General features: G+C 40.0%; 1 protein-coding gene across 1 annotated transcript in view; it reads right to left on the reverse strand.

The window, feature by feature from the left end:
• Nucleotides 1-15,771, reverse strand: part of LOC147684201 (uncharacterized) — a 522,357-nt gene that overhangs the window by 470,969 nt on the left and 35,617 nt on the right. The window contains exons 8-9 of the mRNA XM_086942611.1: nucleotides 12,694-12,818; nucleotides 4,819-4,986 (exon numbers count right to left, since the gene is read on the reverse strand). Of these exons, the coding sequence (XP_086798737.1) occupies nucleotides 4,819-4,986; nucleotides 12,694-12,818 (293 nt within the window). The remainder of the gene's footprint in view (nucleotides 1-4,818; nucleotides 4,987-12,693; nucleotides 12,819-15,771) is intronic.

Raw genomic sequence — 15,771 nt, forward strand, 5'->3', positions numbered from 1 at the left:
CAACATGCTGATTCAAGTCATAGCAGTCATTCACTTATACTGCTTGCACGACTTGTTATTCGTGATGCACACTTGAAAAAGTAAACTCATGCCGCACAAGCCCCAGGTATCACCTTGTCTGACCCTGATGTGTAGTACATGATCTGTCTTTTTCAAGTATCACAAATCCGGGCATTCTCCAAATGACAATCTCTCTCTGCCACTTTTTCTCTTCCTCTCTCATCCATCTTTGTTTTCTCGTTACATACCTCTACCTCCATCCTCTCTGCCCTGACCTGATTCTCTCAAACACGCGTCTTACTTTCTCTGACTATTTTGCTGATCGGTGACATAAAGACATCCCCATAATCCTTCAACTCCTACAGAAAGGTCACTGCATTCCCTTGACATTAGTAAGGTACTATGTTTTCATTTAGATAAAACAAAAAATATTAGAAAGATAAAAAAAACACATTTTCAATTACGGACACATTAGACAGGGTTAGCCACTACAAAACAATCCATTGCTAGGTTGTAGCTTGTATTTCACAATTTTGCCAACTTTCAAACAAGACATTACCAGAGAATCCTAAATATCATTCCACAAGGGGGAAACTGCTACCACTGCATATATTAGACATATTCCTGTTGCAGATATTTGTAAAGCTGAAAGATGAAATCTATTCACACATTCACTAAACACTGTTGATTAGACAATAATACCCAAGCTGGAGCTAGGGCTGGGCAGAAAACTCTAAGGACCAGATGTACGACCATTCAATTTTGCGAGTCGCAAATTCGTCGAATTGAAACTCGCAATTTGCGACTTGCAAAACTGAATGTACAACAGTGTCTCAGACACTGTTTGCGATTCCTAATGGGGTCGCAAAATGCTTGCCTCAATCATTAATCATGAGGCAGTCGCAATTTGCAAACCCATTAGGAAAAGCTAGCACTCCCAGGGATGGTGTCCTGTTGGGGTCAGCAGACCACAATGTCTGTGATTACATTTTTCAATGCAGCCCGTTTTCCTTAAAGGAAAATGGGATGCATTTAAAAAAGAAAAATGAAACTAGTTTCATTTTTTGAGGAGAGGCCGTGGTCCCTGAGACCGCTGCCTGCTCTTAAAAAATATTTTCACACACACTCACTAAGGGAAAGGGGTCCCCTGAGGGCCCCTTCTCCTTTGTGAGTGGTTTACCACCTACTTGAAGTAGGTGGTAAATTGCGAGTTTCTTGCGGCTGCAAATGTGGTTACAAATCATTAGTACATTGCATTGACACTCGCTATTAGAAAGGGATGCCCCTTCCTAATAGCGAGAGTCGCAAACGCTATTTTGCGAGTCAGGGACTCACTAAATAGCATTTGTACATGCCAGGACCCTTTTTAGCAGTCGCAAATGGGTCAATCTCCCGTTTGCAACTGCAAAAAAATGGTTGTACATCTGGCCCTAGTACATTGCATTGACACTTGCTATTAGGAAGGAACGCTCCTTCCTAATAGCGAAAGTCGCAAACGCTATTTTGCGAGTCACTAACTCGCAATATACTGTTTGCCCATGCCAGGTCTTTTTTGCAATCGCAAATGAGCTGATCTCCCGTTTGCGACCACAATAAATGGTCGTACATCTGGCCCTTAGACATCTCTTGAAATGATCACAGTTTCTTGAATACCACAACAATGATGCAACACACAGTATTTTGTGATTGATGCAGTGCATGAACATTATTGGGGTGTTATCCGGGAGCAAACCCTGACACAAAGCAGGGCAAAGAACATCATTAATCTTGATAAACGGGTCCCTAATGGTCTCAATGTCAATGAGGCATTATACATATTTTTAGTTTTTATAATTATATTTAGGAAACACAAAATCTCCTGTCCACTATACAAAGTTTGATGATGTGGTAATATAATCATAATAAAATTAGGGGCTTTGAAGGATAGAAATTTCTATAGGTTACGCATTGATCAGACAGGTGTGACTAGCCAAATGGGCAAAATGTATGCAGTAATGCGTTAATTGAGTACAGGAAATTAATTTGGCTTCAATGCTTACCATTAAAGTATGTCTTGTAAATATTTACTGAAAATAGCACCCACCCTTGGGGGGTTGTACCCCCAATGCACAGCAAAATGTTTGTTGTTACATTAAGTCATTTGAAACACGTTTATCTGATTTCATAGATTGAATTTATTCATTTTAAATGTTGTTTTGCAATCCACATTGATTCAAAATGAAGATGGTGGGACTGCAAATTCCAAAATTATATTCCAAATTGTTCATCAAATTGGTCGTCCAAATGCATTTCGGGCTACTGGGAGCCCTTCATCAGGGAAATATTGAACTCCTAAAAAAATTAAGCGGAAAGGCTGGGGTCACTGAACAGTACAGTTCATGCCCTTAACAATTGTTGTAAAAATCCAATACATGTATTGGGTGCAACGTGACAGGGATGGTACCCTTTGGTTCTTAATTCATGTGTGTTATGAAACAATACTTCGGAGATATCATGGTGACTGCACTATCATGCTATACCGAAATGGTTATTAATTAATATGCTCATGTGGGTGACGATGTCCCATTATTTGAGATACGAGTAAGAAAGTGTGGTTCAAACGTCCTGCTGTGCTGTTAGTTAACAATTTGCGCTAGAAAAGCACAGTTCAAAAAATGAACTAAAAAGTGTTCATGCTTCTAAATTTGGGTCTGATCATCACGTTTGGTTGATATGCCAGCGCTCCCATTTAAAGATGTGTGTTTATGAACGCGACTTTAAAAATATAAATTAATAGTGCTCATTATAATAATGATCACAACAGGAAGATCTGATGAAATTAGTAAAATATCGTATTAGAAAAGATTTGTGTACATGAATAAGAACTGATGTTAACACTGCATCTGATACAAAGGTTGTGTCAGAATTCAACTCACACATGGAAAAACTGAGCGGCACTATAGGATATGTTGTGTGTAAAATAGTCATTTATACATTTTTAAAAATGTGATACAGAAATTCACTCTACAATATTTTTTAATGAATTTGAGTACAGAGTATTTATATCAGTTAGAGTATTTTCTTTATGTTTGTGAATCATGTGCATGTTACAAAAAGGGAGGAAAATGTCACTACAATTGTGTGTGATCAAGGCTACCTGGGTTGGCTGGAAAGCGTCATGGCAGAACGAGAGTTAATATTCAAATAAATTACTTCCAAGCAATATGGTGGTGTCTGCACCTGGTTCATTTGGAGTGAATGGCAACAACAGGATTCTCAAGTGTATGGATATATGAGTCCACGCGTCCAAGCAGGGTTCTGACTGGCTGGCTTCACAGAATAGTTGCACCCACCATTTTATATCTCAGGAAACGATCCTCTGGCCTGAAAAGCTTGCATACTATTTGAAGGGGTCAAATAAGAGCTTCCCTGATCCCTTGTGTATACTACAAATGAAGGGCAAGCATGTTTACTGGGGTTGAGATTACACAAACATGTTTTCCTTTCCAAATTGCGAGATTGTGGACCCTCCATGGGCTCAGGGAGCACCCCCTGTGTAACTTTGCAATGGATCTGTGGATCTAGTGTGACCCAAAAAATAAATAAATAAATAATTATAACTACTATTACACCCACTCTTACACTCAGAGAGACACTCTCACACCCTCTGAAATATCTATAGAGACACTCATATGCCCCAATTTACACCCATACAGTCACTCTCACACCTGTTCACATGCCCATGCAGGCACTCTCATACCCTGTTACGATTCTCCGCTTCCGTCCACTGTCAGACACTAGGGGCCTCAATTATGAGAAATGACGCATCGCTGCGTGAAAGCAGCAATGCGTCATTCTCAGTGCACACTCCTTGCGTCAGGATTGATGCATCATATTTATAATATGACGCATCATGTCGCAAGGAGTTACAGATACGTCAGTATTTCTGACGTATCTGTAGGCGCAAAGCGACGCATTGCTGGAGTGTGTCACAAAAGTGACGCAACTCCAGCAATGTGTACTTTCACAAGGGCAAGTCCCATGTTGTTAGTGCTTGCGTCAGTCTTACGCCTGCCATTAAGCAGGCGTAAGATTTTGACGCATTAGTGGCCAAGAAATGGCGCAGTAAAATCTCATAGTTTTTACTGCGTCACTTCCATGACCCTTTCTTGCGTCAATACGCCCCCCTTGCATACATTATACCTGGAGCAGGTATAATGTGGCGCAGGGGTTTACAAAGTGACGCATCTACCTAGATGCGTCACTTTGTAAATATAACACGACAAGGTGCATTTTTTACGCAACTGGTGCGTCACAAAAAGTGACGCACCGGCGGCGTAAAAGTGACGCACTGCCTCATAAATGAGGCCCATGGTGCGCAGAACTGTGGGGTAGAATTCTACTAACCACCAAACACAGTTATAGATTATCCACCAGAATGTTCGCCATCAAAGTGGCCACTCCCAAGATAGACAGAGACACTCTTTTGGAGAAGGTTGTGCTGTCATGGCAGTGAAGAGGCATCTGTGTAGTAGAGGATTTATTATCATCACAATGGTAAACTGAAATTGTGCCACTACAACTGTAAATCCGCCAGGATTTTTAAACATGTGCCTGATAAATTAATATTTATTCATATTTCCTGAATGTAATGCTCTTGCTGGTTACACTTCATTCACTTCAGCTTCAGTCTGCCTGTACCTCTTTCACTCATTCTCTTATTTTCTTTGCCACTAGCTCATGCTCCGTCGACACTCCTCCTATATCTCAATCTCTATATATTTCACTACCTCTCCACAAAGAGGACACCGGTAACGTTGGCGTCTCTGGAGTACTCACCCTGTAGTAAAGTTGTCCATCTCCAGCAGAGAAATCAGCATCAGCCCAGAACGCTGCAATCATGGGTGGAGTATAGAAGTCTGTTTTGAAGAATGAATATGGATTTCGAAAGGTGTAAAATGGTTCGTAGCGGTTACGTTGAAATACAATCACACCATTGTCAGTGAACTAGAAGGAATGAAGAAGAAATCGTGGATTCAATATTATTTTTTCTTTTGTTAACATATAATAGCCATACATTACTCAATATTTAAGTCTTATGTCCAGTTCATGAATGTAATATTGAGAAGTATAACCATTTTAAATAGCATATGTTGTAAGAAGAACCTTAACAATATTGATGGGTAATAATCAATATTTCGTTCGATGTTCGTAAAACAGTGGAGTATGTTTCTTTTTAAACCATATCTTAAGGTGTGATTTATATGTGCATGTTGTATATGTGACAGTTCGGACTGACAGTATGAGGGCTTTACTCAGGCGGACTTTAGTGCTGTGGTTAGTTTGATATTGAGGAACTTTGGAGCAAGTTTGATTTTTCCACCATACATGAGTTTGGCCTGCCTGTGTTTGGAAGCTGCCACACTTGAGGTAACCCACTTTAGTGGCCTGTATCTTTGATAGGAGTGACCATTTGGCTGACCAGGGTGAGGGCTTCGTCCAGACTGAGGGCCTTATTATGATCTTGGCGGATGAGTTACTCCGTCACCACGATGATTGATATCCCGTTCGCCGAAATCTAAATCACATTATATCCTATGGAATTTATATTTGGGTGGAAGGGTTATATAGCACCATTGTGATGTAGTAACTTGTCCGCAAAGATCATAATTAGTCTGTTGCTGCGTTCATTTTGATATTTGAGAAGATTGATCTGTCTGATATTTGCAACAACACAGAGATGTTGCCTGTTCGGGTGCGTGATACGAGTGACAGTTGGCGCACCAGGGTATTGACTTGACTTTTTACATGGTTGTGTTTGATTTTCATGATCACTAATGGTAACAAACATTTAAGGTAAATACACTGATGATTTGGTACATGATTAATGTCCTCAATGAGTTATTCCCAAAGGATTATTCAGTGAGTAAAAGTATCTATGGACATATACAGTAATGGTGCATGAGCATTGAGTAAGTTCAGATCAAATAGGTTTGTAACAAATAAATAAACATGGACTAGACACTAAGGGCCAGATGTAGGTGGCCCAATACCGGTCGGTAACGGCCGAAATTACCGAATTTCGGCCGTTACCTACTGGTATTGGGCATTTGGGATGCAGGGGAGGATTCGGTATTTACCGAATTGGTAAATGACATGTAGGAAGCACTTTAAAGAGTGCTTCTGTGCTTTAAGAATTCGTTATTTACCACCAACTATTAGTTGGTGGTAAATAATGAATACCTCTGTAAATGCAAATCTGTGCATTTGCACCTGTGCCATGTGACAGACATACATGCCCTTAGGGCATGTATGTGTGCCACATGTGCACACAGGCACTATTCAGGGGTGCAACAGGGTGTCAAAGTGACACTCTGCCACCCTTGACTCTTTCCCTATTTTACCGAATCGGTAATTACCGATTCAGTAATTGACATTCATTCCTATGGGCATCCAGGCCCATAGGAATGAATGGCAATTACCGAAACAGTAATTACCGATACGTTAAATACCGAATCTTAACGATTCGGTAAGTTTTTACCGAATTATTACCTACATAGCATTTACCGATTCTAATATAGTGAATCGGTAACATTCGGTATTTTAGAATCAGTAAATCCTATTTACCTACATCTAGCCCTAAATTCTGCCATATACTACTTGAATAAAAAATTGCATAAAATGCAGTTTTGTGAGTTACTCACACAAGTAGCCCTTAAGTAAACTCCATATTCATTTTGGAAAAGTGACTGTTTTTTTGGCCCAGTTCATTCCCTGTAACCCACTTGACTAATCTATACCACATTTGCCATGCTAAAAGGCTGAATTGTGAAAACTAGGGGCCCGATTCACAGAATGACCTTAAGACTCAATCCTAAACTTACTACTGTTTTGGTATTCACAGATTGCATTTACTACTTTTGGTATTCGCAGAATGAACTTACTACTTTTGGCATTTACAGAATGCACTTACTACTTTTGGTATTCATAGACTGAACTTACTCTTTTCGGTATTCACAGAAGTTAGGAATCCTAACTTTAGGACTCCTAAATGCCTTCTGTGAATACCGAAAGTCTTAAAATTAGGATTTTTCTCAATTTAGTAGTAGTAAAGTTAGGACTCCTAACTTTAGGACTCCTAAATTGCTACTGTGAAAACCAAAAGTCCTAAAATTACGATTTTTCTCAATTTAGTAGTAGTAAAGTTAGGACTACTAACTTTAGGACTCCTAAATGCCTTCTGTGAATACCGAAAGTCTTAAAATTAGGATTTTTCTCAATTTAGTTGTAGTAAAGTTAGGACTCCTAACTTCTGTGAATACCGAAATGAGTAAGTTCATTCTGTGAATACCAAAAGTAGTAACTTCATTCTGCGAATACCAAAGTAGTAAGTGCAATCTGTGAATACCAAAACAGTAGTAAGTTTAGGATTGAGTCTTAAGTTCATTCTGTGAATCGGGCCCTAGGTTCCTCAACATTTGCTCAAAATTGTCAAGGGAGAAAGGCAAAGTTACTAAGGGTCCATCATTTTTATTTCCAATGGAGTGAGGTGTCAACTTTCACTACAGAGGTGCGACTGTGCATGTCAGATAAATAGATACGTACATCCAACTGCATATGTATCTCATAGATGTAGACTCCATTGTTTCTTTAGGTCTTGCTCACCAAGTCCACTGTCTTATGTTTTACTGTATGAATATTGTATTGAGTCCTTTAAGAACATTTATTGATTTAAGGCCCATATTTTGTTGATTTTCTTATGTACCTTTCTGCAACCATCTTCTGTTAATATTTACAAAGGGAAGATGTGTAAGGTAAGTTAAGCCTACCTAAATATAATTTTTAAATGTGTAAATGTCTGCTTAATATCATCTAAAGATTTTAGGTTGTTTAATGGGTGAAAATGGTAGATAAGACATTCTTAAACATTTGCTTTTTAAAGGCTGCCTGTACCTGAAAGTGTATTTTACGATTCTTAAACTACTTGTAACTTTAAGGTAAATGATTTTAATATTTTTTTTAAAAATTGAAATTGAAAGCAGAAAGCTAAAAAGAAAATACAGAACTAGAAGTAGCTACACATTTTAAAAAATGAGTTCTAACAAGGTGGAAAATGTTGGTTAAAATGCTCCTAAAAATGTGTAATATTTTATAAAAAGAACTCAAAACAGACCATTTGACACTTAAGATATGTTTTGATGCCTTGTTAAACAGATTTCAGTGGAAAGAAGGATGTTTAATTATGATGAAAGTGTTTGCAAAACTCACAGAACAGTATGACATTGTGATTTTATATAATCTATAAGCAAGCATGGTTCATTTGCAAAATAGAAAACGTTTGTATAAATCTACATTTTTAAAACATATTAAAATTATCTACCATAAATTATTAATTAAAAAACAAAAGTTGCATATAATTTCCCATATTCAAGCACAACCGATTAACAGTATGCTGAGAGGATAGTTTATAAGCATATGATAGCTACACATATTTTTATCAATCACTGTCAGTGGCATTATCTGAATTTCAGTCATCACATATATATTTTTCATTCATGATAATACATTTGTATATTTAAAAACATCACCACCTTACAACAAATGTAAGGCCATAAAAAATCCCTCCCTAAATCAGCATGCATTGGACTGTCATAACAACATAATATATTGTGATATTGGGATTCTATAAAGAAGAAAGACAAGTGGCACAATATTTTCTCTTTCATTAAACCACCCTTACCACTATCCTGCAAAATGTTTATAAGCATTGTTACAGAATTACATCACCTTCAGTGTCCGACTCTAGAGTTGGCCTGTAACATGCCTTCCGAGTCAGAGCCAGTGCATTTTTCTTTTGAGAATAGGTGGTAAGATTGAAGTTTGACATAAAGACAGGGAGGGCTACCAGCTCTTGCTATGGATACACATCCATGGCATCCATGTCTTCCATGCCAGACGTGACGTGCACAGTGCCTATTATAGGCACCACCCCAGCATGCTGACATCAGTTTCTTTTTGCAGCATTTTCTCAGCAAAAGTGCACAGCCAAGAAGGATGCTAATGTACTTGTGTGTAGCACTATGGGCCTAAGAATGGTGACCCAATGCAGAAATCATTTTGCTGAGCTGTAAGGATCAATCAGGAATATGCAACTAGAGTCTCTACCAGATGAGGCATTACCGAAGGTAAGTAACTTGTTCCTCTGATTGAGACTTCTAGACGCAGATTCCTTACCTAAGAATAGATACACAATCAATACCTAACTGGAGGTTGATCTGCAAACAGAGTAGACCAAAATGTCCTATGGAATCATATGAGCAAAGCACCCATAACGACAGACCTCACTGTCCATGCAGTATTTCTTAGTGAAAGTGTACAGAGAAGCCCACGTTGCTGCATGACAGATGTCCAGGACAGGGACTGTCAGATGCAGTGGTCACAGCCTTGGTTCTAGTGACATGAGTGTGCAAGACCTCAAGAGGTTGTTTATGGCCAGTGCATAGCAGATCTTTATGCAGAGAAAAATCCATCATGAGATGGTCCTTTTCTGAACATTCTTTCCTTTCTTCACCCCAACATACCCAACCAAGAGTTCATTGTCCACATAAAACTCTTAAGTATGATCAATGCAGAACGGCAAACCTCTTTTTGGGCCCAAGTAGGGGAGTCTCTCCTCTTCCTTAGAAGGCTGAGGCAGAGAAACATAGGTAGGAAGGATGACATTTTGGGCCATATGAAAAGGTGTCACTACTTTCATGAGGATGGAGGCATGAGTTCTCAGAACCAATTTGCCTGGGTAGAATGTTGTGTAGGGAGGGTGCACTGAAATTGCTTGCATTTTACTGACCCTCTTGGCCGATGTTTTGGCCACCAGGAAAGCCGTTTTGCTGGTGAGTAAACAGAATTGGCAGTTGTGTAGAGACACAAAGGGTGCACAGATCAGAAAGGTCAAGACCAGACTAAGGTCCCACTGAGGCATAATGAATGGTTGATTAGGGAATAGGTGTTCGAATTCTTAGAGAAATCGAGTCACAATGGCTGACTTGAGCAAAGAAAGCTAGTTCGGCAACTGCAAGAAACCCGAATTGGCTGAAAGATAAACTTTGCCCAAAGCAGAGACTTGCTTAGGGAGCAGAAAGAGGTTCAATATCGCAGTAGTGGCTGGCATGGCTCGGAAGGGTAGGTGGATCACGCATATTTTAAAAAAAAACATAAAATAAAATAAACTTACCTTTGAGCCGGGTCCCCGCTCCTGCTCTTCTCCATCTTGGAGGGAAGCATAGCCAGGCCCCACTGACCAATCACAACACTGCAATGCAGCATTGTGATTGGTAGGCACTCGGGCTCTCCTGACCATTCACAACACTACAATGCAGTGCTGATTGGTCTTGAGCATCATGGTTCGATGCTCAACCGGGGAATGGGGGAGTTTGAAGCTTGGACCATCAAGCTCACCGGGGTGGAGTGCTCTGTGAGGAAACCCGGCTCCATAGAAGTGGAGTGACGGCGGTAGGCAATTGTCTTGTGCATTAGAGTCTCTGAAAGGAGCTTGGACCAGGCACCAAGTAAGACGTCCTTAAGGGCTTCAGTAAATATGAGTAAAGTTTGGACGTGGTAATTCTCAGCTAAAGCACCTCTTTCAAGATGTTCGACTTGACAGTCACCAAGGGCAGCTGAAGATCCAGGATCTCATTCGCTCTCCGCAACACATTTACAAAATAGGCTCCTTTCTCTACAGCCAGGGTGGGTGGAGAGACCAAGCATGTGTCTGGTGAGGTGTCCATACCACTGACATCTGACAGTTCCTTGTACAAGTTCATTTCTGGTTCATTAAGGTGGTTGTTATATCCATAAGGGTCCTGAGAAACCTCCCAACTGTGCGCCTCACCAGGCCTATCAAAAGAAAAAGGCACTGGCTCAGAATCAGAAGGCATAGTAATAGCCTAGGACGAACGTGATCTTGCTCCGTATCGGAGTGGGGGATGGCAATGGTTTCAGAGCGGTAGTGGGGCTTTGTCGCAGCCAGGAACTATGGCACTTTAGAGGGTACTGAATCTATATGGCCTGTCAGGCACTAAGGGTAGACTTGATAGCAGTAATCCAGTAGGGGCCCATTCTGAACCCATGGGACCCAACAGCACTCCAGAGTGGTCTTTCTGCCCCAATATGAGGTACGTAGCCTCATAAACTCTTTGATTTGGGCGGGAGTTGCTTCAACTCCAGGAAACTCTGGGAGGCACAGAGTGGATTAAGTCACAGGCTCCACAGTGGAACAGAGGTAGCAAGATCTTCAATGGTGTTGTGGTTCCCATTCCTCATCCAAGGACTTGGATCAGCACAATGAAGTCGAAGAGTGCTTCAACTTCTTAGACTTCTTTTTGTGGGGCTTACCCAAAGACTAGGACGGCAGTGATGGTGTCTTGAACTAGCAGATTTATAAAGACCTCATGAAGACTGCATTAAATAAGACGGTATCCATAGCATGGGTTGATAAACTGATCTGTTTTTATTTTAACCCCTCTCATGCAGTGTGAATTTTTTGCGCTGGGGGGCATTTTATTTAGTGGGCGGGATTTGGACGGTCGGGCGGTCCTCCGCACACACCCTGCGCGACGCGTGACGGCTCCCGGCCGTCAAGAGCATGCAAGGGGTTAAACTTCAGTTTACCAGTGGAGACAACCACATCTGTTGTACTGAATTAATATGAAGTGTTAAGGTAGATGTCATCTGGAAAACTCCCAACTATCTACCTCATTCCTACAATTAAATATATGTTACAGGAGAAGTCCCTTTAAATCCTGTAAATAGAATACACATATTTTTCCTCTACTGTACGCCAACCCAAATCATAAATCATAAAGCACTTAAACTAATGATTCTAACAAGATTAAACTTCCTATATAACATTTTGGATCAATTTTTACTAACAAACAATTCCAACCTGAAATGTTTTTAATCAGTGTTTATATTTTCAGTTAAGTATGTTAATATGTTAAAAATCATGGATATTTTTTATAGCATTTAAACACAACATTTGTTAGCTTTAGCACTTTCTAAAATCTGCCCACTGTTCCTTAAAAATCCAACATATATCTTCTAGATCCTTTTTGACAACATGTTAGTGCATTAAAACAACTTGAAACCAAACTGCTTAACACAGATTAAAATTTGAAAATACAAATCACATCAAAATGTTGAAAAACTGTAGTGTAATTCTAAATAAAAAATAACTGTCAGAAAATGTACCAGCTTCATTTAAACTCTTCGAATGTTAGGTTGGGTCAACTAATTGTTTACATTTGTTTCTGAAAGCTAAAATTTACATAATATTTTTGGAAGTTCTAACCTTTTTTCTCAACAATTATTTTTGGTACATGGAGAAGTAAATAAACTTGAACCCTGCTGAAAATGTGGGAGATTCATTGTTTTGGCCAAATGTGTTCCCCAGCAAAATATGTATCCGGGGCTTATTTGATTATTGTCATAATCATCTTGATGCACAAAGGGCGGAGTGTAGCTGAGGAACGTTTTCTCTCACACTATCTATTTTGAAACCTTTTTTGTAGATGATAAGTAATATGAACTGTACTCTTTGGGGAAAGAGTGAGGGCATACTGTTGTCTAATCCTGATATCTTGCCCTGGTTCTAATGACTCTCTTATCTAGTTTTCAAGTAATGTCCAGTCTGATGCTGAAGAATTTCACGATACTCACATAAAGACTATTATAGAAGTTGCTGTCGAAAGGGAATCCAATCGGGATGCTGATAAATTGTGAAGAGAAATCCTGTTTGAGCTGGGTTGCTCTCCAGTCACTACTGAAGTCAAAGAGCCTAATCTCTGGAAACATAGAGAAGCATTTTTAAAATTAAATAGAGGTACAAATTTACAAAAATATAATGGTCTTTATAAACAGCTGTATCTTTGATACCCCGCAGTGGTTTTACCAACTAAAAAGAAGAATTTCAAATAAAAATGGCACTAAACACGCACGTTGTGGCAGCAACATACCTTGAACACAACATGTGATGCATACAATTTTATATATGTGTGCTTTATGGTTAATTTGTGTTTCATATATTGTTAGAAAACATATGTTATATTAATGTACTATATATATATATATCAAACTTACGCCCCAGCAATGCACTGCTTATGCCCTCACATATTAATTCACATGGTCAGTGACATCAATGATGGCATCATCCACAGAACTGCTCACACCCACTCACACTCCCGTACAACCTACTGTGCGCCTCCTCACACATCAATGCAACCTCTCATATACCCATTCACAGACCCACCAGATAGCTCTCAGCTTTTAGGCTAGCAGGGCACCTCGTCTGTGTAGAGCTTTTAACTGACCGAAGGATCTTGTTTTAACATACTGTTATTTTAAATTGCTCATACTGTGTGGAACAAGAATTGTTTGAATTTGAATTGCTTTTTAAAAAACTTCATTTAAACACCCTCACCTTCAACCAGAAGAACTTGCACATCTCTGGGAGGGACTGGGACGGTTTTGCGTGGTAGCACTTCCGCCTGTTTTCAAGAAGTACATCGGGCGGGTTGCCGCTCTAGATGTTTAGCGGTGAGACAGATAAAAGCATGGCTCCTAAGACCTACACTATCGATCCATTTTGCGGCTACAACATTGGCAGTAAGTGTTGTAGGAAGTCCAGTCCTATTCTTTTTTCATCTGAGGCACTGTTTCAGTGCCCTGATTGCAGTTTTCATATTCACCCCTGTAAGTCGCAATTGGTGTCATCTAGCTCTAAATTTGTCCCAAACAGGCTGTGGGAGATGAGGACAGTACTATGCACGTTGATTAATCCACGCTCCCTCTGTAAGCATGCATTAGAGTTTGCTATGTTTGCGGAGACACGCGTTGTGGACCTTGCCTTCATTACGGAAACATGGGGGGAAGCTTCCTCTTCAGATCCAGACATAGCAATGGCCGCTCCTGCTGGGTTCACTATGTTCATGCAAGATCAGGTGGGATAAAGGGGGAGGGGGACTGGCTGTAATATTTGGAAGTAAGAGGAAAGGGAAGTTTAGTCTCAAAAATAATGAATCATTTCTGGAATCCCTACTGTTTAAAATATAATAGACAACCATTACACTTTTAATGGCATCCTACTCTATCGGCCTCCTGGGCCCAGGGCTGATTTTTTAAATACTATTGCTAGATCCTTGGATGCAATATCCTAGTCATCGGATTTCACACTTTTAGGTGATTTTAATCTTCACCTTGAAGACCCAGCGGACAAAGATGCAGTGTACTTCTTTGACATTACTAACAGCCTAGGCATCATTCAGCAGGTGATTGGCAGTACACACCCTGGGGGACATTTGTTGGATGGGTTGTTCTCAAAGAACAAGTCTCTAGAATGTCTTCCGTCACTGCCTCTCATCTGGCCAGATCATAGAGCTGTTATGTTCTCTCTCTCCCTAAAAAATTCACAGATATCAAAACTGGAAAACAATCAACCGAGAAGTGTTCGGCCTTGGAACAAGATTGGAATTGATACTTTCGAAAGTTCCTTGTCCCAGAATCCACCCAACTCCACAGAGGACCCAAATGGGGTTGCTGCCTCATATGAGAAATGGCTTAGGAGGACAATTGATCAGGTGTTACCGGTCAAATCCATGGTTAATTATAGGGCAAGTCATACGGAACCCTGGTACTCCGAACGTCTTAGAATTTTAAAACAAAAATGTTGTCACCTCGAAAGGAAATGGAAAGTTAGTTATGAAATCAACTACAGAACTCCCTATAAACAAGCTCTGCTAGACTATAAAAAATCTGTGCACAAGGAGGGAACCTGGTATTTTACTAAAGCTTTAACATCTGCAAACAATTCTACTAAGGAACTTTTTTCCACAGTGAAAAAATTTGTCCGGAGGTGATAAATTCATCAATGAAGCAGACTTTTTATAACTCACTGGCACGTTTTTCCAAGATAAAGTTACTGCTGTTTAAAGTGGCTTCTCTCAACTGATGTCCCAGGGGTCATCATCCTCTTCGAAGACCGTTACAAATCCTAGGGAGGAAAGGGAAACGCCACCAGCTACTTCAGAAAACGGCAACCCTCCTGAATGATCTGTTTTTCCTCCACGGACTGTTGATGAGGTCATTAATCTTCTGCTGTCTACCAAATCTAGCTCTCCACTGGATCCATGCCGGCCCAAACGTTTCCATCTACTACCAGAAGTCTTTGAGTCTCATCTGGTTTTCATTTTTAATCAAATGTTTCTTTCTGGTATTTTCCCCCTAATTGAAAACTGGCCTCTGTTCTTCCCTTCTTAAAGAAAGCAAACCTTGATGGGGCAGATCCTAGTAATTACTGATCTTTCTCAAGGCTCTCCCTACCTGCAGAAATGGTTGATAAATCCATGAATGGTGTTTTATTGGACTACATTGAAAAGCATTCCTTTCTGAATACCACTCAGTTTGGCTTTAGAAAGCATCATAGCACTGAGTTGCCATTGATTTCAGTGTCCGAATTGATCAGGCAGTCTGTTGATGCGGAAGGCTGTGCAGCACTTGTGCAGCTTGACCTCTCCGCCGCTTTTGATACTGCGAATTATCAAAAGTTATTGGAAGTTTTAGATAGGATCAGTATTAAAGGGAAAACTTTTGCCTTGCTCAAGTCTTTCCTGTCGGATCAGGAACAGTTTGTGGCTTTGTCAGATTTTAAGTCACCTAATTTCACATTGCCCTGTGGAGTACCCCAGGGCTCTTCGTTGAGCCCCACTCTTTTTAATATTTATGTTGCTCCGTTGGCAAGGA

The sequence above is a fragment of the Lissotriton vulgaris genome, chromosome 11, assembly GCF_964263255.1.
Source record: "Lissotriton vulgaris chromosome 11, aLisVul1.2, whole genome shotgun sequence".
NCBI lineage: Eukaryota > Metazoa > Chordata > Amphibia > Caudata > Salamandridae > Lissotriton > Lissotriton vulgaris.